Source organism: Podarcis filfolensis (assembly GCF_964270895.1).
Source record: "Podarcis filfolensis genome assembly, chromosome: 16".
NCBI lineage: Eukaryota > Metazoa > Chordata > Lepidosauria > Squamata > Lacertidae > Podarcis > Podarcis filfolensis.
This window is the reverse complement of record NC_139620.1, coordinates 15,146,395-15,171,815: the sequence shown is the minus strand read 5'-3', so window position 1 is coordinate 15,171,815 and position 25,421 is coordinate 15,146,395. Positions and strand designations below refer to the sequence as shown.

Below are 25,421 nucleotides of genomic sequence, written 5' to 3'. Positions count from 1 at the left end.
CTCTGCAGCAAAGCACCTGCTTGGCATGCAGAAGGTCCCAGGGTCAATCCCCAACATGACCAGGTAGATCTGGGAGATGCTGCTGCCACTTTGTGCAGACAACACTGGGCTAGATGGAGCCATGTTTCTGTTCAAATCGGGCCGTTATTCAGATCCATGAGGGCTGGGACCTTGCTTCCCTTTTAGTGGAACACCCTTGCTCGGAGGGGGGTAGAGCATCTTCCTTGCCTGCAAGAAGCCGCAGGTTCAGTCTCCACCATCTCCCTGCCTGAGACCCTGGAGAGCCGCTGCTGCCAGTCAGTGTAGACAGTGTTGAGCTAGATGGACTCAGGTTCCTGTGCTGGCCAGTGACAACTGTGGTTAAGAACAGGGCCCATTCCCAGAGTGTGTACTTTCTCTTCTCTCCTGACAGGCACCAAACACCAAGGACCTCTGATTCCGTTCCTCTCCTTCCGAAGTGCCAGCGTAAGTCTTTTTGTGAAACAAATATAGTCTTCTGTATAAAAGGCGACTCTCAGTTTATGCAGGGGATAAACGTTCTGAGGATCGCTCATAAAGCCCAAACCACATATTCTCAGTGGAAGGGTTACATTATATAATATGTTTGAATGTTGAATGTCTATGTCTAGAGACAGTGGATAAAGCAAACACCATTAGATGCACTGCTGGCTAAGTGTTTAATGGTTATTGCATTTGTGTTTTTTTAAAAACCAATAAATGGCAGGTGGGATTGCCAAAGCCTTTTTTCCCCCAGACACCTGCTCCCTTTCCACCCCCTTTTTTCATATTTTTTAAAAAATGCACACAAGTTTAATGCACTTACCGTATTTTTCGCCCTATAGGACGCACCGGCCCATAGGACGCACCTAGTTTTTTGGGGGGGAAATCAAGGCAAAAATTTTTATTTCCCCCCCAGGTTTGCGCAGCCATCCCCAAGCTAGAAGAGGGAGACGGAGCGCTCCGTCTCCCTCTTCTGCCTTCAGGGACAGCCTCTTTAGCCTCCATGGGGCAGCGGCTTGCCCTGCTGTCCCCGGAGCTTGTGGGGCTGGCGATGGGGAGAAGCAAGCTTGCCTCTTCCCACCCCCAGCCTCCAAACCAGGTCGGGGAATAGTGGGATGGCGGCGCTTCGCCTCCCCGTTGTCCCCCGAACTTGTGGGGCTGCCCGATATCTGCACCAATCGGGATGCAGGCTGCTATCCGCAAGCCTGGAGAGCCCGCGGGGCTCCCCAAGCTTGCGGATAGCTTTCTGAAGCCTGGAGAGCGAGAGGGGTCCCTATGCACCGACCCCTCTCACTCTCCAGGCTTCAGCAAAAGCTGCATTCGCCCCATAGGAGGCACACACATTTCCCCTTCATTTTTGGAGGGGGAAAGGTGCGTCCTATAGGGCGAAAAATACGGTAAGTTATGAGCTATACTTGTAACTGATAATGTCAGTTGGAGAAACCAAGAGGCAGGATCTCTGGGCTCAGAAGAGATGTGAAACCCCTTCATAGGAAGGCAGGAAGAGCCTGCCTGCTGGATCAGTCCAAGAGGTCTGTATCCTGCAGCATCCTGTTCTCAGAGTGGCCAGCCAGATATACGTAGATGCCTGTGGGAAACCCGCAAGCAGGATTCAAGCACAAGAGCAACTCTCCCCACTTGCGATTCCCAGCCATTGGCCATGCTGAAGCTTTTGCTGCCTCTGACCGTGGTGGCAAAGTATAGCCGTTGTGTACCCACACTGGAAGAATGGCAGATGAAGGTGATAGACTATATGGGCTTGGCAGAAATGACGAGCAGAATCCGAAACCAGGGAAGAGAAACAGCGCAAGAAGAATGGAAAAAATTCAAGGACTATTTAAAGAAATATTACAAAGTTAATGAAAGTTAGAATGATGTTGGACTGGAAAGTAAATGGTTACTATTAGTAATGGTTAAGACAAGGAGAATAAGGAAGAATAGTCTAAATTTAAATTAAAATAAGGGAAGATTTGCTGAACAATCGATAAGAATTTGGAATACAGAAAGGGGAGGCATGAGGAAGTCGGGGAAGATAGGATATGAAATTAGGATATGAAATGATACATGTTTTTTTTTTTTGTTTTTGTCTTTGTATGTTTATGTTTGTTGTGTTGTGTCTATATGGAAAAATAAAAATATTATTAAAAAAAAAAAAAAAGTATAGCCGTTGTGCCTAGTAGCCATGGATGGCCTTACATTCCGTAAGTAGGAGCTGGTTTTCCACTGTGAAAACAAGATGGAACATTGGCCAGCCCCAGCAGAGCTGCTCTTATGTTCTTAGGGCTTCTGGGGAGGTTTGTGTGTGAGCAAAAATCTGAATTCTGTCCAGTTAAACACTCTGCTGCCTGTGTCACCCTCTTTGCCAGAAGGACGCTATCGTTTTTGGGGGTGCCCCAGATTCCCAGGAGCCTCGGAAGGCCACCGAAGAGGTCCAGCTGCACCCCGAAGGGCGGAGGAGCCTGCGGTCCAGTGTGAGTAGCCGTTTTGGCAATCCCAAAACAGGCCAGCTCTGGAATGGCGAGGCTGCCATTTTCTTCTTGGGCGGCTTTAAGAAATGATTAGACAAATTCATGAAGTAGTCGGTGGCCATCCCTGACCCCTGCGGGAGTAAGTGCCACAGTTTAACGATGTTCTTCGTGAAGAAGGACTGTATTTTGTCTGTCCTGAATCTTCCAGTTGGCTGTGCACAGGTTTCAGTGTTACGCATTGTGCTGACAGTGGTGAGGAGATGGGTGTTGGGAGATTCGGATGAGCCAGGAGACCTTCAAAGACAGAGGCATGATGATCTCTCCCCCTGCTGTTTCCTCTTCTCCCCTCTCCCCAAAGGTGCCGCATTCAATGTCTTCCACCCAATCCATTGCGGGTTCTTCAGAGAGCAGTAACAGTTCTGGATCCTTGAAGGTAGTGACAAGCGCTTGGCCTAAATATATTTCCCTCCCTTGTTTCTGAGCTGAACCCCGCTTCTGAGGGGGCTGCCCTTTTTCCTCCCCAGGCCTTTCCAAACTGAGCTCTGGATGGTATAGCAGAAGGGTGCTTAGTGCGGAGGGAAGGGCACTTTGTCTGTTAAGTTGAATAGCTTTAATACAGTGGTACCTCCGGTTGCAAACGGGATCTGTTCTGGAGGTCTGGCCGCATCCCGAGGAATTCGCAACTGGAGGACCGCTTCTGCGTATGCGCGCGGCACGTAAAGACCCAGAAAAATACTTCCGGGTTTGCCACTTTCACAACCCGAAGTTTACGTTACCCAAGGGTAATGTAAGCCGAGGGTCCACTGTAGGCTGATCTATCTTTGGAAACCTGTTTGCTCTGGTCCCTGCACTTTTAAGAAGGGGATGTCTTAACTTTTATGATTGTGTCTTTGTGCTTTTAAAAAGATTGAAAGTTGCCTGGAGCTAAATAATATGTCTAATCCTTCCCACGCCCCCTTCTCTGCTCCATTTCCCCAGCCCAAATCTCACAGCTTCAAAACCCACAGCTTCTCCACACCCACCAAGTGTATGCGTTGCACATCCCTCCTGGTGGGGCTGGTCCGGCAGGGCTTGACTTGCGAAGGTGAGTGGCATCTTGTCAGGTGGAGTGAGAAGGGGGTCCAGGTCAGGGGAGGTCACCAGGTTCGTTCTCTAGGTAGGGATGTGAAACACCCCTTCCCTGCCTGAAGAGTTGTGACCCAGCCTGTATGCTGTAGAATAGGAGAGGGTACAAGGTGGGGGGCGGTCTGTTGATTCATTTTTTCTTCAATTCATAAAATTCATGCACCATTGCAGTGACTCAGGGGGGCCTGTTGGCTGCCTGCTTACGCTTCCTCCTCCGTTTTCCCAGCCTGTAACTTCGTCTGCCACGTATCCTGTGCTGGAGGGGCCTCCATCTGCCCCCTACCCCCTGAACAGCTCCAGAAAACCTTGGGGGTCAACCCAACAAGTGGAACAGGGACGGCATTTGAGGGGTTCCTGTCGGTAAGAGGTTGAGTCTCCCCCGAGTCTGAGAGAGCATGGAGCAGTCCATGTGGACAGGGTGGCTGTCGCCAGTTCAGGGATCTGATTGGGCACATTCTGCCAGATAAACACCAAGAGCCCATCAACATTGACTGCAGTGTCGAAAAGGGGGAGAAAATGGAAGTGGAGACACTGCAGGAGCCCAGCCTCCTTGAGGATGAAAATTGCTCCCCTTCTGACCATCAAATTGATCATTGGATGAGTGGGAAGGGGGAATAACCTTCCTCAACTGATTTGCTAGGAAGAGGGAGGGGCTGGGTGCCTGGGGGTGGGTCCTGCGAGATTGTGGGGTGACCGGACCAGGCTTTTGGCCGCACATCCTTCTGGCATGCGGCCCCCAGTGATTTGGCCAATGGTGGTCAAAAATGATTTGCCACCCTTGGTATAGGCGATGCTGGAAGGGGAATGGGGCAGACTCCTTGCAGCTGAAATAATGTTCTCTGATTGTACCACCTTCGCTCCCCAAAAGGTGCCCAAGCCTTCTGGGGTAAAGAAAGGCTGGCAGAGGGCTTTCGCCATCGTCAGCGATTTCAAGATCTTCCTGTTTGATGTGCCAGAAGGGAAGGCGGCACAATGCGATGTGAGCATCATGCACGTTACAGACATGAGGTAAGCAGGTGCAACTTGCGCAGGAAGTGGTGCTGTGGGCGGCCGTGGGGTGGAGGTCTGACAGAGCCTTAGTATTATCCAGGAACCCTAAATGAAGAAGGAAACCACCCATTATCTCTAGGGGTGCCCAAGTAAAGAACAACCGGTTCCATTACCCCCTTCCGTTTCTTTTCGTTTGTTTTGATTCCACTGGTTTTCAGTGGGATACGCAGCCGGGGTTGTGCTGCCGAGAATTCCATGCTTTCCTCCCAAATGCCCTCTGCTTCGATTGGCAGAACTGCGACTCCTACAGGTGCCACATAATAATACCCCTTCCCCATTTGTAAGAACTTGATCTTTTGGTGTGGCAGCACCTGCACTTTGGAACTCCCTGCTGATTGACGTTAGGGAGGTGTCCTCGCTGTGCTTTTTTTCAGTGCCTGCTAAAAACAGTCCTGTTTAGACAATATGTTTAGAAAGCTGATGCAAGATTTAACTTTTTGAAAGTCTGAAATTATTGCTGTTAACTTTTCTTGCCGAGAATATTATTGCTCTGTCTGTGTTGTAAACTGCTTTTCTTAGAAAGTGTATATACATTTAATGAAATAAAAAATAAATAAATGCAGGCATTCCTCTAACCCCCAAAGAGAATTAGACATGCCAAACGTCGTAACCAAGGATGCCAGGTGATATTGGGGGTGTGGTGGGGAGACACACCTTAGCTGGTGCCAGCACACCGTGCAAATTTTAGGAGAATTCAACCCAGGAATTGCCATTTCCAGAGGCAGCCCTAGGTAGTCCTTAATTCTCCCTTGTCACCTGGGTGAGGGAAATAGCCCAAAATGAAAGAGAGAGCAATAGGGATTCCACCTCCATTGCCAAAATTATCTCATCCACTAGGATGGGGTAGGACGAGGAGAGCCGTGGCCCCCCAGAGGTTGTTGCACTCCCATCTTACCTGACTGTTGGCCATGTTGGTTGTGGCTGATGGGAATTGTAGTCCAGGAACATCTGGAGGGCCCTGGGTTCCCCATGGCTGCCCTGAGGTAGCTTGCTGTGGTTGTGGTCCTGCAGATAACACAAGGCTCCTCCTCAGCCTCCACTCAGGGGAGAGAGGGATGTCTCTAAGGCTCCTGTTTTTCTTTTGGCAACAGGGATGAACAGTTCTCTGTGGCTCCAGTCCTGGCAGCAGACGTCATCCATGCCAGCAGCAAAGACGTGCCCTGCATATTCCGGGTAAGGAAGAAGAGAGGAATGGAGAGAGGAGCCCCCATTTCTCAGAAGACATTTTTCAGAGAAAATTTCTGAGGTGTCTCTTTTCCTCTAGAGAAAAAAGGGCATTCTCTTCCGAATATTCTCCCCCCAAAATTTTGGCAGTTGCCATTCGTCTCTGCCAACCTCCTCACCCCAGACACCTTTTGCACAGCCTTTGCCAACCTGGCGCCCTCCAGATGTGCTGTACTACAACTCCCATCAGCCCCACACACCACAGTTGTGCTGATTAGGGATGATCAGAGTTGTAGTCCAAAATATCTGGAAGGCAGCAGGCTGGTGAGGTTCCCTTTAGAATAACATGAGATCTGGGGCCTTGGGGAGGATATAGAATGGAGGCCGGACTGCCATATGACAGCTACTCCTGACCCTTGCAGCAGCAGCAACAGCAGCAGCAAGAAACAAACAAAATCTTAGGGGGGGGGAAGAGGTTGTGCTACAACGCACAGGGAGCCCACCCCTAAGAAACCCCAAGAGAATTTTTCTGTCCTCTGAATAAATTTGGTGAAATGATCTCCCCAGTTTACCTGACCACAAAGAGGGTGGGTGATATTATGCACAACCACAATCTGAGTGGTGAGAGACTTTAGCGGTTCCAGGGCTTGGTTTCCTTGGAATGAGGGTCAGTGGAGAAAGTGGTGTCTTTAGGATATATGGTTTTATTTACACATCTCTACAACTTGAGCATAGGACACAGAGGCTCACAGCATCAACACCCCAACAGATCTTGCTTCTCCTTCAGTCGCAGCTTTGGATCCAGCACAGAGCAAACAGGTCTCTGTGTCTCCAGCTTCCAGCCTGCTTTTCCAGCTCAGCTCACATTCACCGCACTGGTTGTTGTTCTCCTCCCTAGCAGCTAGATGGGTTGGGTGGGTGGAGGAGACCCAGGCACAGGCTTGGAGGGCACCATCACTTGGCTGCATCTCTTGCAACCTGCTCATTCTTTTGGGATGCTGGTGAGGACACTTAAGTGGCCAGCTAAGGTCACTGTCTTATCAAGAATCACAGAATTATAGAGTTGGAAGGACCCCTGAGGGTCATCTCGTCCAACCCCCTGCAATGCAGGAATCTCAGCTAAAGCATCCACATCAGGTGACGACCCAACCTCTGCTTAAAAACCTCCCAGGAAGCAGAGTCCACAACCTTGTGAGGGAAACCGTTCCACTGTCGAACAGCTCTTGCTGTCAAAAAGTTTTTTCCAGATGTTTCACCAAAATCTCCTTTCTTACTGATGCCTGAGTTGTTCAGCAACCACCTCCATTTCCTACTAACCCTCCCTGGGGACCACAAGAATCGAAAGGGACGCAGGCCATCATCCAGACTGACCCCCCCCAAAAAACCCCACAGCACTATAAAACAGAATAAGTAAAACCTTTTTTTTTATCAAACATTTTTTATGGATTTTAACAGATATAACATATAAAACATACAAAAGAAAAGACATTACAATACTAAAATAAAAAATAAAAATAAAAACACATATTCCTTCTGAAGTTCATTTTAAATTCCATTATTAACTGACTTCCTCGAATCCCCCCTAACTGAATTTCATTGTATCACCTTGTAACAGTTCTCCAAAATCATCTTTCGACTACTATTTACTCCTTCAATTTACTATCTTCATCTCTTTTCTTATTGACTTAAATCCATACAGTGGTACCTCGGGTTACATACGCTTCAGGTTACATACGCTTCAGGTTACAGACTCCGCTAACCCAGAAATAGTACCTTGGGTTAAGAACTTTGCTTCAGGATGAGAACAGAAATCGTGCTCCGGTGGCACGGCAGCAGTAGGAGGCCCCATTAGCTAAAGTGGTGCTTCAGGTTAAGAATAGTTTCAGGTTAAGAATGGACCTCCGGAACGAATTAAGTACTTAACCCGAGGTACCACTGTACAACATTCTTATTCTAATCCTAGGCCTATCTGATACCTTCAAGTACCTTCTAATTATCTTATGTTACAATATTTAGCTGGACAGAATAAGTAAAAATCTCAATACAACTAGCAACGGTTTCCCAAAGCAATTACAGAGAACATAATATCACCAACATGATGCAGAGCAGGGGAAGAAGAGATCTGGGTCCTAGCAGGGAGCTGGGGGACCTGAAAGCCAGGTAGTCAAGGCAAGGATTCCTCCATCTGGGTGCCCCTGAGGCCAGCTCCCCTTTGCCTCTCCTCCTCCTCTTCCTCTTCCTGGCAACCTTTGGATGACCTGGAGTTTCCTCTGGGCTCGGATTGCCCCTCAGGGACCAGAACAACTTACCTGTGCCTCCATCCTCAGGTGACGGCCTCTCAGCTGAGCTCCCCGCACACAACCAGCTCAATGCTGTTCCTGGCTGACAGCGAAGGGGAGATGAGGAAGTGGGTGGAGGTTCTGGCAGAGCTGCACCGCATCCTGCGGGAGAACCATCACCACGACCGCACCGTCTACATCCTCAAGGAGGCCTACGACAACACCCTGCCCTTCATCCCCCATGCCCTGTCGGCAGCCATCATAGGTATGCAGGGAAGAGGGCAGGCTTGCTTTTGGAGGAAAGGAGAGGGTGCTGGAGGCAAAGCACCCTAAGCTTCAGCCATTGGGGCTGAGCAAGGCGTGGGCAGGGCCCTCAGCTCTCCTATCGATGAGATGCCTGATCTGCCCGAGGGCAGAATTTTTGAGTCCCTGAGAGGAGGAAGTGTGTTTCTAATGTCATCTGTTCCCTTTTGCAGACCGGGAGCGGATTGCTTTGGGTACAGAAGACGGCCTGTTTTTGATTCACCTCCGGACAAATGGTTTAGTATTGTTTATCTTTCGAATTACATAGGGGGGGCAGGGAGCGCTTTAATCTTTTGGGTGCCTGGGGACTCTAAAGCAGGCTTCCTCAACCTCGGCCCTCCAGATGTTTTGAGACTACAATTCCCATCATCCCTGACCACTGGTCCTGCTAGCTAGGGATCATGGGAGTTGTAGGCCAAAAAACATCTGGAGGGCCAAGGCTGAGGAAGCCTGCTCTAAAGGTTTTTAACTCCTCTGGAAACTGTAGCACTGTGAGGGGAATAGGGGTCTCTCAGCACTCTGAAACAAACCACAATTCCCAGGATCCTTTGGGGGGACTGTTTAACCTATTAAGATCGATATCCCTCTTGCCTAGTCTACAACCGTACCAAGCTGCTCCTTCCCTCACCCAGTTAATTTTTTGCTTGTTGATGGCTTCTGATCTGATTTCTCTCTGATACAAACCTTGAGTCATCATTCCACGTTTATTTGTTAATATGTTAATATTGAAACCACCTCTATACTTTACTCAGTCACAGTTTCTTATCAGCTTTCCCCACCTTAATTTTTTTTAAAAACCCAATACAGTACGATCGCGTCTTATGCGCATTTAACTTGCATAATTTCAACCACATGTGGTCGAAGGCAGGCTGGTTGAAATCGCACGACTTAAACACAAGCAAATTTAATGGGGAGCAAGAATCACTCCAGGTCTGGGATGCTCCCGTGAACTTGGACAGGCCCGCATGATCTTGCAAGAGCATCCAAGGACCTCCCAAGCCAGTGCACAGAGAGGGTCTTGTTTCCTAAGCAAGGCAGAGAGCTCAAAAGCTTTTTGCGCTGAGGAAACCTAGTACAAAAATGGGATTTCAGTTCTCTGCCTTGCTTAGGAAACAAGGCCCACTCTGCGTGCCAGTTCTGGGAGCCCTGGGATGCTCATGTGGTGGTGCTGTTCCAAAGACTTGAGTATATGTGTTTTTGCGTCTGTGCAGAACCCTTGGAGTCGAACCCCCATGTAAGATGTAAACATATTTAGGGGAGGAGGAATTACTGTTCACTTCTGGCCTGTGCCCACCCCCGGTCACTTGCCGTTTCCTCCCCACCCTCTGCAAATTCACAGTTCCCGTCCTTAGCTGGTAACGGAGTTGTGCCTCTTCTTTCCCTGCCCCAATTTCCCCCCTCCAGATGTGCTTCAGGTGGGGGACTGCCGCCGGGTGCAGCTGCTCCTGGTCTCCCCCAAGGCCCAGCTGCTCTCCGTCCTCTGCGGCAAGAACCACAGCCTCCGCATCTTCTCCTGGGCGGAGCTGGAGACGCCGGAGGCCATGGGGACCAAAGTGGTGGAGGCCAAGGGCTGCCAGGCAGTGGCCGTGGGGCTCGTCTGCCGTGGGACCACCCCCGTCCTCTGCGTGGCCTGCAAGCGGCAGGTCCTCTGCTTCCAGCTGACGGCCACACGGCCGCCCCACCGGCGTATCAAGGAGATCCAGGCACCTGGCTACGTTCAGTGCTTGGACATCCTGGGCGACCGGCTGTGCGTGGGATGCCCCTCCAGCTTCTCCCTCTACCCTCTGCTCAATGAGGGACCCCCCGTGAGCCTGCCCCACCCCGAGGACCGCCGGGCAGCCGCCGTGACCCACATGGAAGCGCTGAAGGCCGTGGAGGTCAGCCTGAGCGAGCTGATCCTCTGCTTCAGTGGCTTTGGCCTCTACGTGGATGGGCAGGGGCGCAGGAGCCGCCCCCAGGAGCTGATGTGGCCCGCGCCTCCCCTCAATTGCTGTAAGTGCCCCCTTTTTGTTGGGGTTGGGGGGTCTAGATCATTTAAATATACTCATGGTTTATACTCATGTTCCTCACTCTGCAGCCAAAAAGATAGTCCCTGCCAAGAGGCTTTTGTTCTAAAAAGACACGACACACAAGGAAAAAGGACAGGGAGGGTAGAGGAAGGGAAACCAAACCCAGGCACCAATTAAAGCAGTTGTTCTAATGACCAGCTGGCATAGCTCGGGTCAGAGGGGCCTGATGGAGCTGGGCGTTTGGCAAAGCTGATGGATTGAGTCTGCTGCTTCCCCGTCTCTCCCACTGAGGCAGCCTAAGGAATGGCTGCCCCCAGGTGGCAGCAGAGGGAGGAGGCCTGGTGGTTGGCAGAGAGACTCTCAGGACTTACCCACCCTTAGCTTTTTGCCCCACCCTTCCAGGCATCAGTCTGCTCTTAAAAGCCCCATGCCTATAAACACGCAAGCAGGATTTGAACTATGAGCAACAGAAGGGACTGAAGATTACAATAGCTTTGTTAAGGTTTAAGAGTTAGAAGACTGTGTGCAGCAGAAGGAGTATAACATCATGGAAAAGGGGGTGGGAAGTTGGGGGGACATAATAAAAACTTTAGGGGAAAAGCTCCGTGTCTGAGCATTCTTGGAGCTTTCACTGTGAAAAACCACACTTTTACTTCTTAATCAGAGCAAATGTCAGTTTGGGTTTCCTGCAGACTACAGTTTGCTCTGACTGAGCTTTAAAGAGTGGGGTTTCGCAAGGAAAGCTCTGGAGCAAAAAAGAAGGGTGCTCAGATATGGAGCTTTAAGGCATGTGCCTGGAGAGAGTGAAAGGCAGATGAGAAAGAGCAGAGGACAGATAAGTGTGGATAAACCCTTAGTGGAGAGGCCTGTAGGAGGCAGGCTTAAGCCAGGCCAGGCCATTGGTCCATCTATCCCAGTACAGTCCACTCAGACTAGCTGGCGTTTCCCATCCCCTGCCTCTGACCTGATCCTTGGAAGTGGCGATGCCACTGGGGATCTCTGGCAGGTAAAGTGGGTGCTCCGTCACTCAGTCAACATCCCACCCACTAATAGTGTACCAGTGGTGTTGGTTTTTTGGGGTTTTTTGTTTCTGTCTTACGATAGATCCAAGATTATAATCTCTAGCTGTGTTAATGGTTTTAAAATTAAATAAGGAGTGCATCAACGCAGGCAAGACTTGAACCCAAATCCAAAGGCAGGTACTTTTATCTGCCAGGCTGAATGATGCAGCCAGAGGTTTGTGGGTCCATACGTGTCTGCCGACCCCAAGCGCCCAGATATTTGTAGCGCTGACTGCAGCACTGGATGAATGAGGGGAGATGTGCACCCCAGCCCAACAATTTGGTTTTCATGTCCTTGTTGTCCCCTCCCAGGTTACAACGCTCCGTACCTGTCAGTATTCAGTGAGAACGCAGTCGATGTGTTTGACGTCAGGAAAGCTGAGTGGATTCAGACCGTGTCTCTGAAAAAGGTTTGTGGGGGTTTCTTCTGAGAGGTTTTTTGGTCTTAATCCCTCACCCGTAGGGTTTACCCTCCCCACTCCCCAAATCGCTTGACTTCATTTAACTGTTTATCACGAATCTCAGGGGCTGAGATTGGTGGAGGGGGTCCTTCACCCTCAGAGGTTTGGGGTGGCAGCAGCCTGGGACACGGACTTCTCTGTGGCAGCCCCTAAACTGGGGGACTCCCTCCGCACTCCCTCCCTCCATACCTTCATTATACAGCTTTTGGCGAATGCTGAAGACGCACCTTTCCTCCTGGCTTTTGACACTTGAGATACATATTTTTAGGACTCATATCTGTGATTTTACATTGTTTTGAACTGTTTTTAATATTGGGTTTTAATTACTGTAACCTGCCCTGGGTCCTTGGGGTGCAAGGCGGGTGATGATGATGACGATGATAAACTAATGTTTTGTTCGCAAGTGTTTTTGATTGATTGATGGTCTTTGGATCAATTGACCTGGCCAGTCAAACGACTTAACAGTGTGACCCAATGCATGTCTACTCCGAAGTAAGACGCACTGAGTTCCATGGGCCTTACTCCCAGGGTTGCAGCCGCCCTCTTACCTATTTTGCATCTGCGTGCTAAAAACAGGATTGTTTTGGTCAGGAATAACTGATGAGCTCCAGGGTCCTCTGGTGGGTGGGTGTGCTGGGATGGATCAAGGGCTTCATCTCGGGGGGGGGGTGGGGGGAAGGCTGTCAGCATCATCCTAAGCTTTGCAGAATTGCCTTCTCATGCTGCAGGGAAGGGGGTTCTGCCCCAGGGAAGGTTGGCAAGTACCCCGTCTGGAACAAAACCTTTTCTCTGGAAATTTCAAATTTCAGAAAAGTGTCCCTTTTTCTGGTTCCCAGGTACGAGCACTGAATCCTGAGGGCTCCCTTTGCACTTTTGGCAGCGAGAAAGTCCACCTGACGTACCTCAGAAGCAAGGCAGCTGGTAAGTGGGGGGAGGGGGAGCAAGGGAATAGGTGAGGGACACACACACCAAGGTGGCCCAGGGCTCGTGTTGCTTCCACTGAACTTTTCAGTCCTGATGTGTTAGCGGGGAAGTTATATGACATTGTCCGAAAGCAACTTTCACCTCACACTTTCCAGGGCATCCCCCTTAGTGGGGTGGGAGAACTGAAAATAATACCAATATATCTCACATCTGGCAACCAACGTGCCCCTTTGGTTGCAGATAGTACATGGGTAGACAAGTCTAAAAAGCCCAGGACACAAATTTTCATGGCCCTCTAGCAGCTATGGTGGCACATTTACCAGAAGTAATGCGTTTAGCGTTAACTCTGGAAGTGTGTACAGTGGTATCTCTGGTTGTGAACAGGATCCGTTCCGGAACCCTGTTCGCAACCTGAGAGGAACGCAACCCGTTCCTCTCGCGATTTGCCGCTTCTGCGCATGCGCGTGATGTCATTTTGAGTGTCTGTGCATGCGCGAGTGACAAAACCCGGAAGTAACCCGTTCCGTTACTTCCGGGTCGCCGCGGGACACAACCTGAAAATATTTAACGCAAAGCGTCTTTAACCCGAGGTATGACTACTCAATTCTGACCAAACTCAGCCTCATAGCATAAAATGTACATCATTATGACACCACCACCATCCCAAGTATCATAGAACCATAGAATTGTAGAGCTGGAAGGGACCCCAAGAGTCATCTAGTCCACCCCCTGCAAGGCAGGAATCTCAACTAAAGCATCCGAGACAGATGGCCATCCAATCTCTGCTTAAAAACCTCCAAGGAAGGAGAGTCCACCGCCTCCTGAGGGAGACCGTTCCCCTGTCGAACAGCTCTTACTCTCAGAAAGTTCATCCAGATGTTTAGTCAGAATCTCCTTCCTTGTAACTTTGAAGCCACTGATTTCTCCTCCCTATTGCCTCCAGATCAGGATGAGTTTGAAATCCCCCAGCCGACGGACAACAGCCGGCGGCACCTCGTGAGGACCAGGCACAAGCGCCGCTTCTCCTTCCGGATCTCTGAGGAAGAGCGGCAACACCAGAGGAGGTGAGGCACGAGGTGGCCATCTTGTCGGTGGGGTCTCTGTCACTGCTGCTATTGTGTTTGGGGCTAAGAGGACAAGCAGACATTTTCAAAAGCTGGCTGTAAGGGGTTCTTTCCTCCAAGGCGGAGATGATTGGAAGGACGCCTGTGTGTGAAATAAGCAAGGAGCAAAACGTTGGTGGGGTTGTTTCAGGGACCTTGGCATGCGGCAAGTGGGGATGTGGGGCCTGTACATGAGAACAAAGTGGAAGACTCCCAATGAAAGATCCAACAGTCCAGGCTCTTGGGCTCTTTCTCATCTGTTAAAAGGGTTTTGCCAGGCTTTAAATGTTTGTCTTACTGTCTCAGAAAGCTCCTTTACGCTTAATTATCGAAGTGTTATTGGCATGTGAGTTTTGGCATGTGCTTCTTTTAAAAACATTGCCGTGTTGTGGAATGAGCATAAGAGATCAGAAGAGCCCATCTAGTCCAGCGTCCTGTTCCAACCAAGATGTGTTGGGATACTGCCAGGGAGATAAGGTCCATCTGAGGCCCCAAGCTCAGTGCCGGACGATCCATCGACCTCCCGTAGTCAGGCAATATCAGCAATTCAGCGACACTAAGCCTCTGGCTTAGAGCACACTCTTTCAGCAGAATTCACACAACAGAAGTTGCACAGCATGAGAGCAGAACTGCATATATACAGTTTATTAGGCATTGGTCAGAACAAAGAAATCATGACCGTCTCCTCCGACTGCTCAGGCAAGACAGGCAAAATCGAAAGGAACATATAGCATAAACATCCTGTGAGACAGGAACTTACGCAGGGTGTTATACAAACATCCTGCACCCTTTTAAGGTGGAACGGAAATATCCTAACATCCTCCCCCTTTCCGTGTAACCTGTAGTACCTGTGGTTCAACCCAATTGCAACCTTTGTGCGTAAACCTTCAGTTGTTCTCTGTTAACAACCTTAGACAACAGATCAGCAGGAATTTCATTTCCTGGCATGTAGGACACTTGAATGAGTCCTTTCTGAATACACTCCCTTGCACGATGTAGCTTAATCTGCAAGTACTTGGTCCTTTGCTTGCAACTCTCCGAGTTCAGCAAGGCCAAACAAGATCTATTGTCTTGATACACTTGTATAGGACATTTCACAGAAACCCCAATGTCCTTAAACAGTTGCAACAACCATTCACAATCCATGAGTGAAAATGACAGAGCATTGAGTTCTGCTTCACAGGAACTTAGGCTAACTGTCGTCTGCTTTTTGCACAACCAGTCAAACAGGCAGTGGTTGTACATGTAGCATACTCCAGAAGTGCTTGTACCATCCGTGGTGTCACTTCCAAAACTAGCATCTGCAAAGATTTCAAGACCTCCAGTCTTCTGACTGGTGAACCTCAGCCTGTAGTGCATAGTCCCTTTCAAATACCGGGCAATGCGCTTCAGAGCTTTCCAATCCTGAACAGTAGGATTGTTAGCATGTCTGCTAAGCAGGTTAGTGCTTACAGCAATGTCAGGTCTTGAACATCTAGCAATGAAATTCAACTTGCCTAGAATGCATCTGTACAGCGTTGTGTCAGAAAACGCTTCAGCAGTACTGTCTACCTGGTAACCTGTCACCATCGGTGTGTCTGCTGGGTTTGCATCAACCAAATTCAACCTGGTTAATACATCAGCAATTTTCTGTGTTTGGTGTACCAGAAAATTACCTGCTTGGTCCCTCTCCACCTGCAGAGAAAGATAGTTGGATACCTCACCAAGATCCTTCATGTCAAAGTGCTCCTTCAGCTGAGCTAGGGTGCTTTGGTAGAAAGCCTGATTCTTCCAAAACATCAGAAGATCATCAACAAAACATAAACAATACAGTTTGTTTTGCCCCTCCTCCTTGACAAACACACACGGATCAGCTTTGCCCTGGTGAAAACCTAGAGAAAGCAACGTTTCAGTGAGTTTTGTGTTCCAACACCTGGCACTCTGCTTGAGACCATACAAGGATTTCCGCAGTTTACAGACCATTCCCTTCTGTATCTGCATCCCGTCAGGTGGAAGCATGTACAGCTGCTCGTTCAAAATCCCATACAAAAAAGCTGTATTTATGTCATGATGGGAAACATGCAGTTTCTCCTCCGCAGCGATCTTGAGCATCAGCCGAATGCTCTCATATTTGACCGTGGGTGAGTAGGTCTCGTGGTAATCCTGCCCTGGTACCTGTGAAAAACCTCTGGCAACCAATCTGGCTTTGTGTCTGACAACCTTGCCATTCTGGTCTGTCTTGGCCTTGAAGACCCATTTGCTGCCAACCAGTCTCATTCCTGGGACTACCGGTACCAGCTCCCAAGTTTGGTTCCTGTTCAAGGAATCAACTTCAGCCTTCATGGCATTAAGCCAAGGCTCAGCATCTTTAGAGGTTAACTCCTGGACCTCTTTGAAGCTTGAAGGTTCCCACACCTTCTCTGAGCTACTAAGAACAGCAGTTGCCATCTTAGCAAACTCATCAGCAAATCTCTTTGGAGGTCTGCCTTTGGTCGCCCTTTCAGACCTGCGAACCAGACGCAAGTCTTCTGGACTCATCTCCTCCTTCTTAGGAGAAAAGTGACCAATGGTGAACAGTGGTTCTTCCAGTTCATTGTCAGACGCATCAGATGGTCTGACTGAGGCCTTTGCGCTCTTGTAGTCTGCTGTGTCATCACTGTCACTGACAGCAGCAGCAGCGCCGCCCACTGAACTGGAATCCGAACTCTGATCATCATCATCATCATCATCATCATCCTCAGTTTCCTCAGCTTTCTCAGCATGATCTGCTTTCTTCACATCACCTTCATCCTCCTCTGGGTAACTCTGGAAAATTCCCACATTTTCCCCCCACTTGGGATTGTACTCAACACTCCTTGTGAACTTTATGGACTTTGAGTTAGTCATCCATACTCTGTATGCACCTTTATCGTACCCCATGAACAAACCATGTGCCCCACGCTTCCCAAGCTTGTTGCTTTGTGGGGTGTGTACCCACATGTCAGAACCAAAGATTCTCAAGTGTTTGACATTAGGTTGCTTCCCAAACATTTTCTCATAGGGAGTGCAGCCGATAGGTGATGACAGTCTCCTGTTAAAAGTGTAAACAAAATTCGCCAAAGCCTCCCCCCAAAACTTCTCAGGGAGGTTGGCATCATGCAACAAGGTTTTTATTCCTTGCAGCAACGTTTGATTTGCTCTCTCCGCAAGCCCATTCATCCATGGCGATCTAGGCGTTGACAAGTCATGCTGGATTCCCTTCTCAGTCAGGAAAGCTTCAAACTGCTGAGAAGTGAATTCCCCGCCTCGATCAGTAAACAGACACCCAATACGTTTACCATGAGCATTCTCCAACCAAGCACAGAATGCCTTGAACTTAGGAAATGCTTGCGATTTCTGTTCGAGCATAAACACATGAATGTACCTGGAAAAAGAATCAATTAGAACCATGAAGTACCTTGCTCCTCCCAAAGAGGGCGCTAGAGGACCTACCAGGTCTGCGTGAACTAGCTGGTAGGGTTTGGAAGCCTGCCTGCTAGACTCCTTGCCTTTTGGAGCAACCTTCACTTTGTTCTCTGCACAAGATACACATTTCATGTGAAATTTGCAAGGTTTGATGTCCAAACCTTCAACCAACTCAGGCATCTTGGCTAGCGCTTGCCAAGAGAGGTGACAAAATCTTCGATGTGCATCATGAATGCAACCTGCATGAAGAACCTTGTTAGTTTGTGCAACACAACAAGTATCAGCATTAGATATAGCAGCATCATCATAAGTTAGACAGAACAAACCATCCAACAACTTTGCATGCAAAATGTCCTCTTTGCCTTTTCTGATGACACAGACAGTCCTCTTGAAGGTAATTTCAAAACCACGCCGATTTAGCTGTGGGACACTAAGCAAATTGTCCGCAGCTCCTGGAACAAAAAGTACATTGCTAATGGTCGTATTCAGACTTGCAAGTTTCACAGTTCCAACTCCTGTAGCTTGCAAAGTCCTTCCATCAGCCAGCTGGACCTCTCCATCTTGAGGTGTGAAGGAGACAAACAGATGGCGGTCTTTGCTGAGATGGCGCGTGCAACCTGAGTCAACAATAAACCTGGCCTTCCCCTTCGAAGCAGATTTGCTGGCAAACAAAACCTTGTTTTCCACCAGCGTGGGCTTTTGCAGCTTGCCCCCCTGCTCCTGGCCATCAGACTTGCCTTTAGCCTTTGGTGAAGCTGTGCCAGCAAACAAAGCCTTGTTTTCCACTGGCGAGGGCTTTTCACCCCCCTTCTGCTTCTGGCCACCTGCAAGCATCTTGCTCTGTTTACATCTGGTCTTCCGGCCTCTGCAAAGGCTCTGACCTTGGTTCTCACGAGAAACAGAGCTCTCAGCTGCCGACTCCTTGGCTCCCCCTGGAGGCTGGAATGCTGCCTGGGATGACGTGGCAGTCTTCTCCCCCTGCAGCTTGCAACCGGTGCCCTCAGCATCCCTGCATTCACTAGCATTCTGGGAAACAGCCAGGACCTCCGATGCATTCAAACACTGGGCTGGGATTATTGGCTGGTGGGCCTTTTTCAAAGCATCCCACATGTCACGTGCCGTGAGATTTCCAGCAAGCGTCTTTATTTCCTCCAGAGAGACGGATAAGACAATAACATCCACGGCCCTCAAATTCTGGCTCTGCCATTTCTCTGTCCGAGGAACTGGAGGGGCTTCAGACACAGTATGCCACACTCCAAACTGACGCAGCAAACTCTCACACCATTTAGCCCAGGTCTCATAATTGTCCCGATTTAACTTTGGACACTCAGCAGCTTCAGAGGCTTGGAAAAACTCCATTCCACCTCTTAACGCCAGCCGTGAGCCTTTATGCCTCCAAAGACTTCTTATCTTGGCAGCTCATAAATCACGAAGCCTGCTTGGCTCAGCTCCCAGGCCAATTAGGCCTTGCCGGACATCAAAGGGCTGCCGCGGCAACAGAAAAGCCTTTACTTTCGCTTTTCCCACACATACCTCAGCAGTCTGTCGCAGCCTTACTCTCCTGCAAGTGCCGTGAATCTGGGCCCGAAACCTGTTGTTGGGATACTGCCAGGGAGATAAGGTCCATCTGAGGCCCCAAGCTCAGTGCCGGACGATCCATCGACCTCCCGTAGTCAGGCAATATCAGCAATTCAGCGACACTAAGCCTCTGGCTTAGAGCACACTCTTTCAGCAGAATTCACACAACAGAAGTTGCACAGCATGAGAGCAGAACTGCATATATACAGTTTATTAGGCATTGGTCAGAACAAAGAAATCATGACCGTCTCCTCCGACTGCTCAGGCAAGACAGGCAAAATCGAAAGGAACATATAGCATAAACATCCTGTGAGACAGGAACTTACGCAGGGTGTTATACAAACATCCTGCACCCTTTTAAGGTGGAACGGAAATATCCTAACAAGATGTCCCAATGGGAAACCCACAAGCAGGATCCGAACCCAAGAGCAACTCTCCTTTCCTGCGGTTTCCAGCAGTTGGAATTCAGAAACGTTATCGCCTCCAACTGTGGAGGCAGAGGATAGCCATGGTGGCTAGTATATTATGCACCCCTTGATTGTAAAACAACAACATCAAAGCCATTTACAAAAGAGATAAGGCAGTGAGTTCCATAGGTTAACTATGCAGTGCATGAAGAAGAACTGGGTTAGGAAGCCGCCTTATGCCGTGTCAGGCCATTTGAGCATCTAGCCCAGGACTGCTGACACTGACTGGCAGCAGTTTTCCAGGATTTAAGGCAGGAGTCTTTCCCAGCCTGAAGGTGCTGCAGGAGATTGAACTGCGGCCCTTTCCCTGAGTAGAGTTGCTTCTGCCCCTGGATGGTTTGGGTTGCCCTTTTCCAGCCCTACAACCCTCCCCCTCCTGCTAGCCTTCTCGTCTCTTGCAGGGAGATGATGCGCGACCCAACCCTCCGCTCCAAGCTCATCTCCGGCCCCAGCAACTTCAACCACCTGGTCCATGTCGGGCCGGGCGAGAAGCACCACCAGCTGCAGGACCTGCATGTGGTGAGTTGTGTGGCGGACTCAGAACACGCTTCCTTGCTGCAGGGGTTGTCCAAGGAGTAAAAGGGCAGCCTCTGATTTTAAGGGCATAAGGAGGGCCTGCTGGATCAGGCCTATGGCTCATCTAAAACCAGCATCCAGTTCTCATTGCGGACAACCAGTGGGAAACTTGCAAACAGGATTCAAACACAACAGCAACTCCCCCCCCCCCCGTGGCTTCTATTGAGAAGCATTGCTGCCTCCAACTGTGGCAGCAGAGCAGTGCCTTTGTGGCTAGTAGCTGTCAATAAACCACAGAGCCTAGGACTTGCTGATCAGAAGGTCGGCGGTTCGAATCCGAAAGCATGTCAAAGTGCAAGTAGATAAATAGGTACTTCTCCGGCAGGAAGGCAAACGGCGTTTCCGTGCTCTGCTCAGGTTCGCCAGAAGCGGCTTAGTCACGCTGGCCACATGACCCAGAAGCTGTACGCCGGCTCCCTTGGCCAATAAAGCGAGATGAGCGCTGCAACCCCAGAGTCAGCCACGACTGGACCTAACGGTCAGGGGTCCCTTTACCTTTATCATTCTTCAGCGCTGAAATCTGGTCCTTCTCCGTTGAAAACGACAGGTCCCAGCATCCTTGGGTCCTCCAACCTGTTTGTGCTTGTTCTCCCCACACACTCTCCCTTCTCCCTCAAGTATGATCCTTTCACGGCCTTTGTTTCCAGGCCCAGGAAGAGAAGAGGCGAGAGGCTCAAGTCCGGATGCGCTGCAGCAGCCTCTCCGAGACCCGGCGCCCCTCGGCTGCAGGCGGCACTGGCAGGACCCCGGGAGCTGCTGGTCCTTCCTTCTCCTCCTCCTGTAAGAGGGGCCATGGCAAAGGGGAGGCGGGGACCTCATCCAGGGCCACAGCGGCTGGGCTTTCCTGTGGCCCAGTGGCACCCAAGCAAGTGGGGTTTTTTGGGGGGTGCAGGTGCCGATTCCTCAGCTAAGCTGCCCACCCTCTTGTCCCCGCAGTAAAGCACAAGTCTGGCAGCTCCATGTCTGATGACTCCTCCGCTGCTGCTCCGAGCTTTGGCGTGGGCAGTGCCATGCTGGCAGAGGTAAGGCATCCCTGTGCAAAGGGGCAGGAGGAAACCAGGGCCTGGATTCCTGTTCCGCCCTTTTGCATTCCCTTCTCCCATCCCTATTCTGCACCAATCCTTGCCTCTTTTCTCCCAAGAACCATAGAGCCCTGTTTAGGGAAGTTTTTAATATTTAATGCTGTGCTGTTTTTAACACTTGATTGGGAGCTGCCCAGAGCGGTTGGGGAAACTCAGCCAGATGGGCGGGGTATAAATAATAAATTATTATTATTATTATTATAGTTGGAAAGGACACAAAGGCTCATTTAGTTCACCCCGCTGCAGTGCAGGAATTGAATGTTCAGACAGCAGTGGGTGAAGGCCCTCCCTACACAGGCCCTTGCTAATAGGATGCCCACCCTATAAACACAGGGCTTTCGCACTCCGCTGTTTCACACCCACACCCCACACACGTGCCTTCTCCTCTTCTAGCAGATCTTGGATAAAACGCAGAGCCTTCCTCCGTGCCCAGGAAGCACCAGTTCCACATGATGGGAGGCATCACTGCCCGGCTGCAGACCTGCCTTGGACGGCTCTGGCTCCCTTGACTCTGGTCACCAAAATGTGCCTCCCTGTCTGAACTCAAAGGGCAAAGCACCGCCTGGCAGATGCCCAGAGGCAGCGGGAGACTGCCAGCCCTTTTGAAGCGGCCTGGATCGCAGCACTTCAGCCTTCGAAGGTGGACCGGGGCTGGAATGGGGGTCAGCCAACCTCCATGAGGATGCAGCAAGAACTTCTCCCACCCCACATCTCAGGGAACGCGGCAGGCCACGCCCAGCTGCCTCAGCACCTCTGCTCCGGCCCCCAACTGCCCCACCAGCTCTCTCTTCTCCACATGCACCTGAACCCTCCTCCCCCCACACTGCAAAAGCAGTAACGGGACCAGAACCGCCTCCCTCCAGCCTTGATGGAAACATTTTTAAAAGAGTCCCTAGTGTTTACTTTTTACAAAAGCTATGCTACTTTCAGCCATATTCTAAGTAAAGCCTGAGACCATCGTGCCAGCAGCAGCGGGGTGGTGGTGTTGGCAAGACAAACGGGTGCCCTTTGAGGGCCAACCTGCTGGATATGAACCCTGGCAGGGAGCAGAGGGACCCTCTCAGGGAATTGCAAAATCTCAGCCAGAAAGAAAATGCATTAAAGAGTTAAAAAGACAGTGCCGCTGGCAGGTTTTCTCAGGGGTGGGGAGTCACTGGATAAAGGGGGAGAGGGGATAAAAGGTTTGATGCCACGTTGCTCCTCCATCAGTCTGGTTGGCATGAAGCGTGTATGAAAAAGCAGAGATTGGGGTGCCTTTTACACCTTTACTGGAGCTGATGTGGTGTGCTAATCAAAAGCCATGGTTCGGCTTAACACAACATGCAAACCTCAGCTGGTGGTTTGTTTCACTCCCAACAAACCATAAGCTGGAACCAAGGTATGTTCCTTGCTTGCAGCTTGTTGGCAGCAAGGCCAGCTCCACCACGACCAGCAGGGACTCTGAAGTCAAACCAGGGCTCTCCTCTGATTAGCAGGGGGGCAACGGCAGAAGAACAGGAGGAGCAGCAAAGTGGGTGCTGTCTCTCCCCCACTCCCCACTTGCTGATGCTTGCCAAGTTGTGGCTTGGCTTAGCCTTTGAAGAGCTTGCTGGATGAGGCTAGTAGTCCATCTGGGCCAGCATCTTGTTCTCACCATGGCCAACGAGATGCCCGTGGGAAACAAGATTCAAACACAACAGCCCCCTCCCCTCCTGTGGTTTCCAGCAACTGCTCTTCAGAAGTATTGCTGCCTCTGACTGTGGAGGCAGGGCAGAACAGGCTAGGAGCCATCAAAAGTCCTCTCCTGTGTAATCCTCTTTTTTAAGCCATCCATGTTTGCCATCTCTGCCTCCTGTGGAGAGGCACAGTTCCAGAGTTTAACTATGCTCTGTGTGCAGGACCACTTTCTTTCGTCTGTCCTGAATCTTACAGCTTCACTGGATGGGCACAATTATCTAGCAATACCGGGGGGGGGGTGTGGATATTTCTCTGTGCCATACATAATTTTATAAACTTCTATCACATTGTTTCTTTCTTGCCTTTTCCCTAAACTAAAAAGTCCCCAGTGCTGCAAACCTTTCTTCACAGGTGAGTTGCTCCATCCCCTTGGATCATCCCCCTTACGGGTGCACAAGTCGTGTGTGTGTGTGTGTGTGTCCCCCTTACTATTTCTGTATTCTGGGGAGGAGAAAGGCACACTCTGCCTGTGTCCCCTCCAGCCATTGTTTGGATTCCAACTTCCATGAACCCTGATGACTGGCTGCGCTGGCTGGGGAAGAGGGGAGTTGCATGCCCCATCCCTGGAGGAGCCCAGGCACCCCACCCCTACTCGTAAGCTGCAAAGGCAGAGATGATAAGAGTCTGCTGGATCAGGCCAGCATCCTGTTCTCAAGGGGGCCAACCAGATACCTGTGGGAAACCCACAAGAAGGATTTAAGCAAAAGAGCCCTCCTGTTTTTCCAGCAACAGGTATTCAGAAGCAGTACAGTGGTACCTTAGGCTACAGACGCTTCAGGTTACAGACACTTCGGGTTATAGACTCCGCTAACCCAGAAACAGTACCTCGGGTTAAGAACTTTGCTTCAGGATGAGAACAGAAATTGTGCTCTGGCGGCGCAGCAGCAGCGGGAGGCCCCATTAGCTAAAGTGGTGCTTCAGGTTAAGAACAGTTTCAGGTTAAGAACGGACCTCCAGAACGAATTAAGTTCTTAACCCGAGGTACCACTGTACTGCGACATTCAGTATAGCCATCATGGCTAATAGCAGATGCAGGCAGGCCTCTGCTGTCCCACAGGTGCAGCCTCACCCTGCCGGCACAGGTTCCAAAGCTGGCTGGCATGGAAGGCTTTTTTACATTATCGGTAAAGAGTTAATTTATTTGTCGGCTTCTGCATAAACCAATGAAACAGGCAAGAATCACATTTCACACACATACAAACATACATCCCGTGCTGGAACACCAGCCGCTGTACAGAATAGCTACTCTATGGAGACAGAGAGAGAGAGAGGCTGTCTCCCCCCACTGGGTAACTTCTCTCCGCCCCCAGATGGGGGCATTTGGAATTCAAGGCGTCTCCGTCACTGGAGGGGGAAGACTCACGTGAACTGGAAACGCTTCTTGGCAAGCGATGATGGAGGTAGCAAACTCCCCCCCCAACCCCCCCCCCAGGCTCTGCATCTTCTCCCTCTCCCCCTGCCCAGAAAAAAAAAACCCTAGGGGAAGGAAGAGATTTGGAGACATGCCAGAAACAGCCCTTCTTCTGCCCTCCCCCACCGGCAGCCTGCTACCCCCCTAATAAAAAAGTAAAAGGGACGGGGTGTGTCAGTCCAGCTTCCTGGCCCCCAGCTTCATGGGTCCCTTGGCCGCCTTCCGCTCTGCTCGCCGGGCCTCCATCTCCTGCTTCCGCTCCTCTCGCTTTTTCCGTGCTAGTTCAGCCTTGCTGGGCCCTGAAAAAGCACAAAGAGAGCCCCCCCTGAGTCTGGGTCACAGGCTGGCCTCTCCATCAGCTCCAGGGAAGCTACAAGAGAAGGGGGGCAGGAAGGGGTGACTTGCCTTGCTCTGACTCCAGCGCTTCCCAGTTGTCTTGGAGGTCCCAGTCACCCAGCGCCTCCACGTTCCTCTAGACAGAGGAGAAAGAGTCAAGGGGAATATAGAGATAAGAGACCCTGGAAGGGGCAGCTCCTTCCTCACCCATTAAGATATTTAGACAGTTACCAGCCAGACTAAAGCCCCATCTGCACAATACCTTTGAAGCAGTCTCTTGCCGCTCAAAATTCTAGGAGTTGCAGTTTGTTAAAGGTGATGAAGGTTGTTAGGATGCCTGCTAACCACCTCACAGAACTACAATTCCCAGAGTTCCCTGGGAAGAGGGGCTGATGACTAAACCACTCTGGGAATTGTAGCTCTTTTAAGGGGAGTACTGTAACAACTCTCAGCGCCTTTAACAATCGACAGCAGTGGCCCTCCAGGGTCTCTGGCAGCAATCTTTTCCCCAGGCCCTACCTGATGGTATTGGGGACTGGGCAAGAGGTTTTCTGCGTGCTGCTGCATGTCCTCTAAGCCCTGAGCTCCAGCCCTTCCCCAAAAGAGAGGAAGATCATAGAACTGTAACCTTAAAGGGACCCCAAGGGCCTCTAGCCCACCACCCTGCAATGTGGGAATTGCAGCTAAAGAATCCTTGACCGCTGGCTGCCCAACCTCTGCGTAAATGCCTCTGGTGTTCAGAGGTGCCTGCCACCTAGTCTGACCGTGCAGGATGCATGTTTTGAACTTTTCTAAACAGATTAAATGTTGCAACCCACTCCGGGACCTTGAGGTGATGGGCAGCTCTCTAGGCTTTGGGGCAACCCAATTTCCTTCTGCACACAA

At 50.3% G+C, this 25,421-nt stretch overlaps 2 protein-coding genes across 5 annotated transcripts in view; one reads left to right on the top strand and one right to left on the bottom strand.

The window, feature by feature from the left end:
* CDC42BPG (CDC42 binding protein kinase gamma) overlaps window positions 1–22,190 on the top strand; it is a 59,528-nt gene extending 37,338 nt beyond the window's left edge. Inside the window, exons 21-37 of one of the 4 annotated variants that reach the window (XM_083592003.1) lie at window positions 413–465; window positions 2,370–2,471; window positions 2,827–2,901; window positions 3,447–3,552; window positions 3,820–3,953; window positions 4,462–4,601; window positions 5,735–5,816; window positions 8,135–8,351; window positions 8,563–8,625; window positions 9,794–10,381; window positions 11,772–11,869; window positions 12,757–12,841; window positions 13,788–13,908; window positions 19,817–19,934; window positions 20,639–20,771; window positions 20,928–21,013; window positions 21,470–22,190. In XM_083592003.1, the coding sequence (XP_083448129.1) occupies window positions 413–465; window positions 2,370–2,471; window positions 2,827–2,901; window positions 3,447–3,552; window positions 3,820–3,953; window positions 4,462–4,601; window positions 5,735–5,816; window positions 8,135–8,351; window positions 8,563–8,625; window positions 9,794–10,381; window positions 11,772–11,869; window positions 12,757–12,841; window positions 13,788–13,908; window positions 19,817–19,934; window positions 20,639–20,771; window positions 20,928–21,013; window positions 21,470–21,526 (2,258 nt within the window). In that variant the 3' untranslated portion in view covers window positions 21,527–22,190. Of the gene's footprint in view, window positions 1–412; window positions 466–2,366; window positions 2,472–2,826; window positions 2,902–3,446; window positions 3,553–3,819; window positions 3,954–4,461; window positions 4,602–5,734; window positions 5,817–8,134; window positions 8,352–8,562; window positions 8,626–9,793; window positions 10,382–11,771; window positions 11,870–12,756; window positions 12,842–13,787; window positions 13,909–19,816; window positions 19,935–20,638; window positions 20,772–20,927; window positions 21,014–21,466 lie in introns of all 4 variants that reach the window. The other 3 variants (XM_083592002.1, XM_083592001.1, XM_083592000.1) reach the window with 3 other exon arrangements.
* Window positions 22,191–23,898: 1,708 nt separating this feature from the next.
* The window catches only part of SCYL1 (SCY1 like pseudokinase 1), a 17,038-nt gene continuing 15,515 nt past the window's right edge, over window positions 23,899–25,421 (bottom strand). The window contains 2 exon segments of the mRNA XM_083589313.1: window positions 23,899–24,499; window positions 24,606–24,672. Of these exon segments, the coding sequence (XP_083445439.1) occupies window positions 24,375–24,499; window positions 24,606–24,672 (192 nt within the window). The 3' untranslated portion in view covers window positions 23,899–24,374.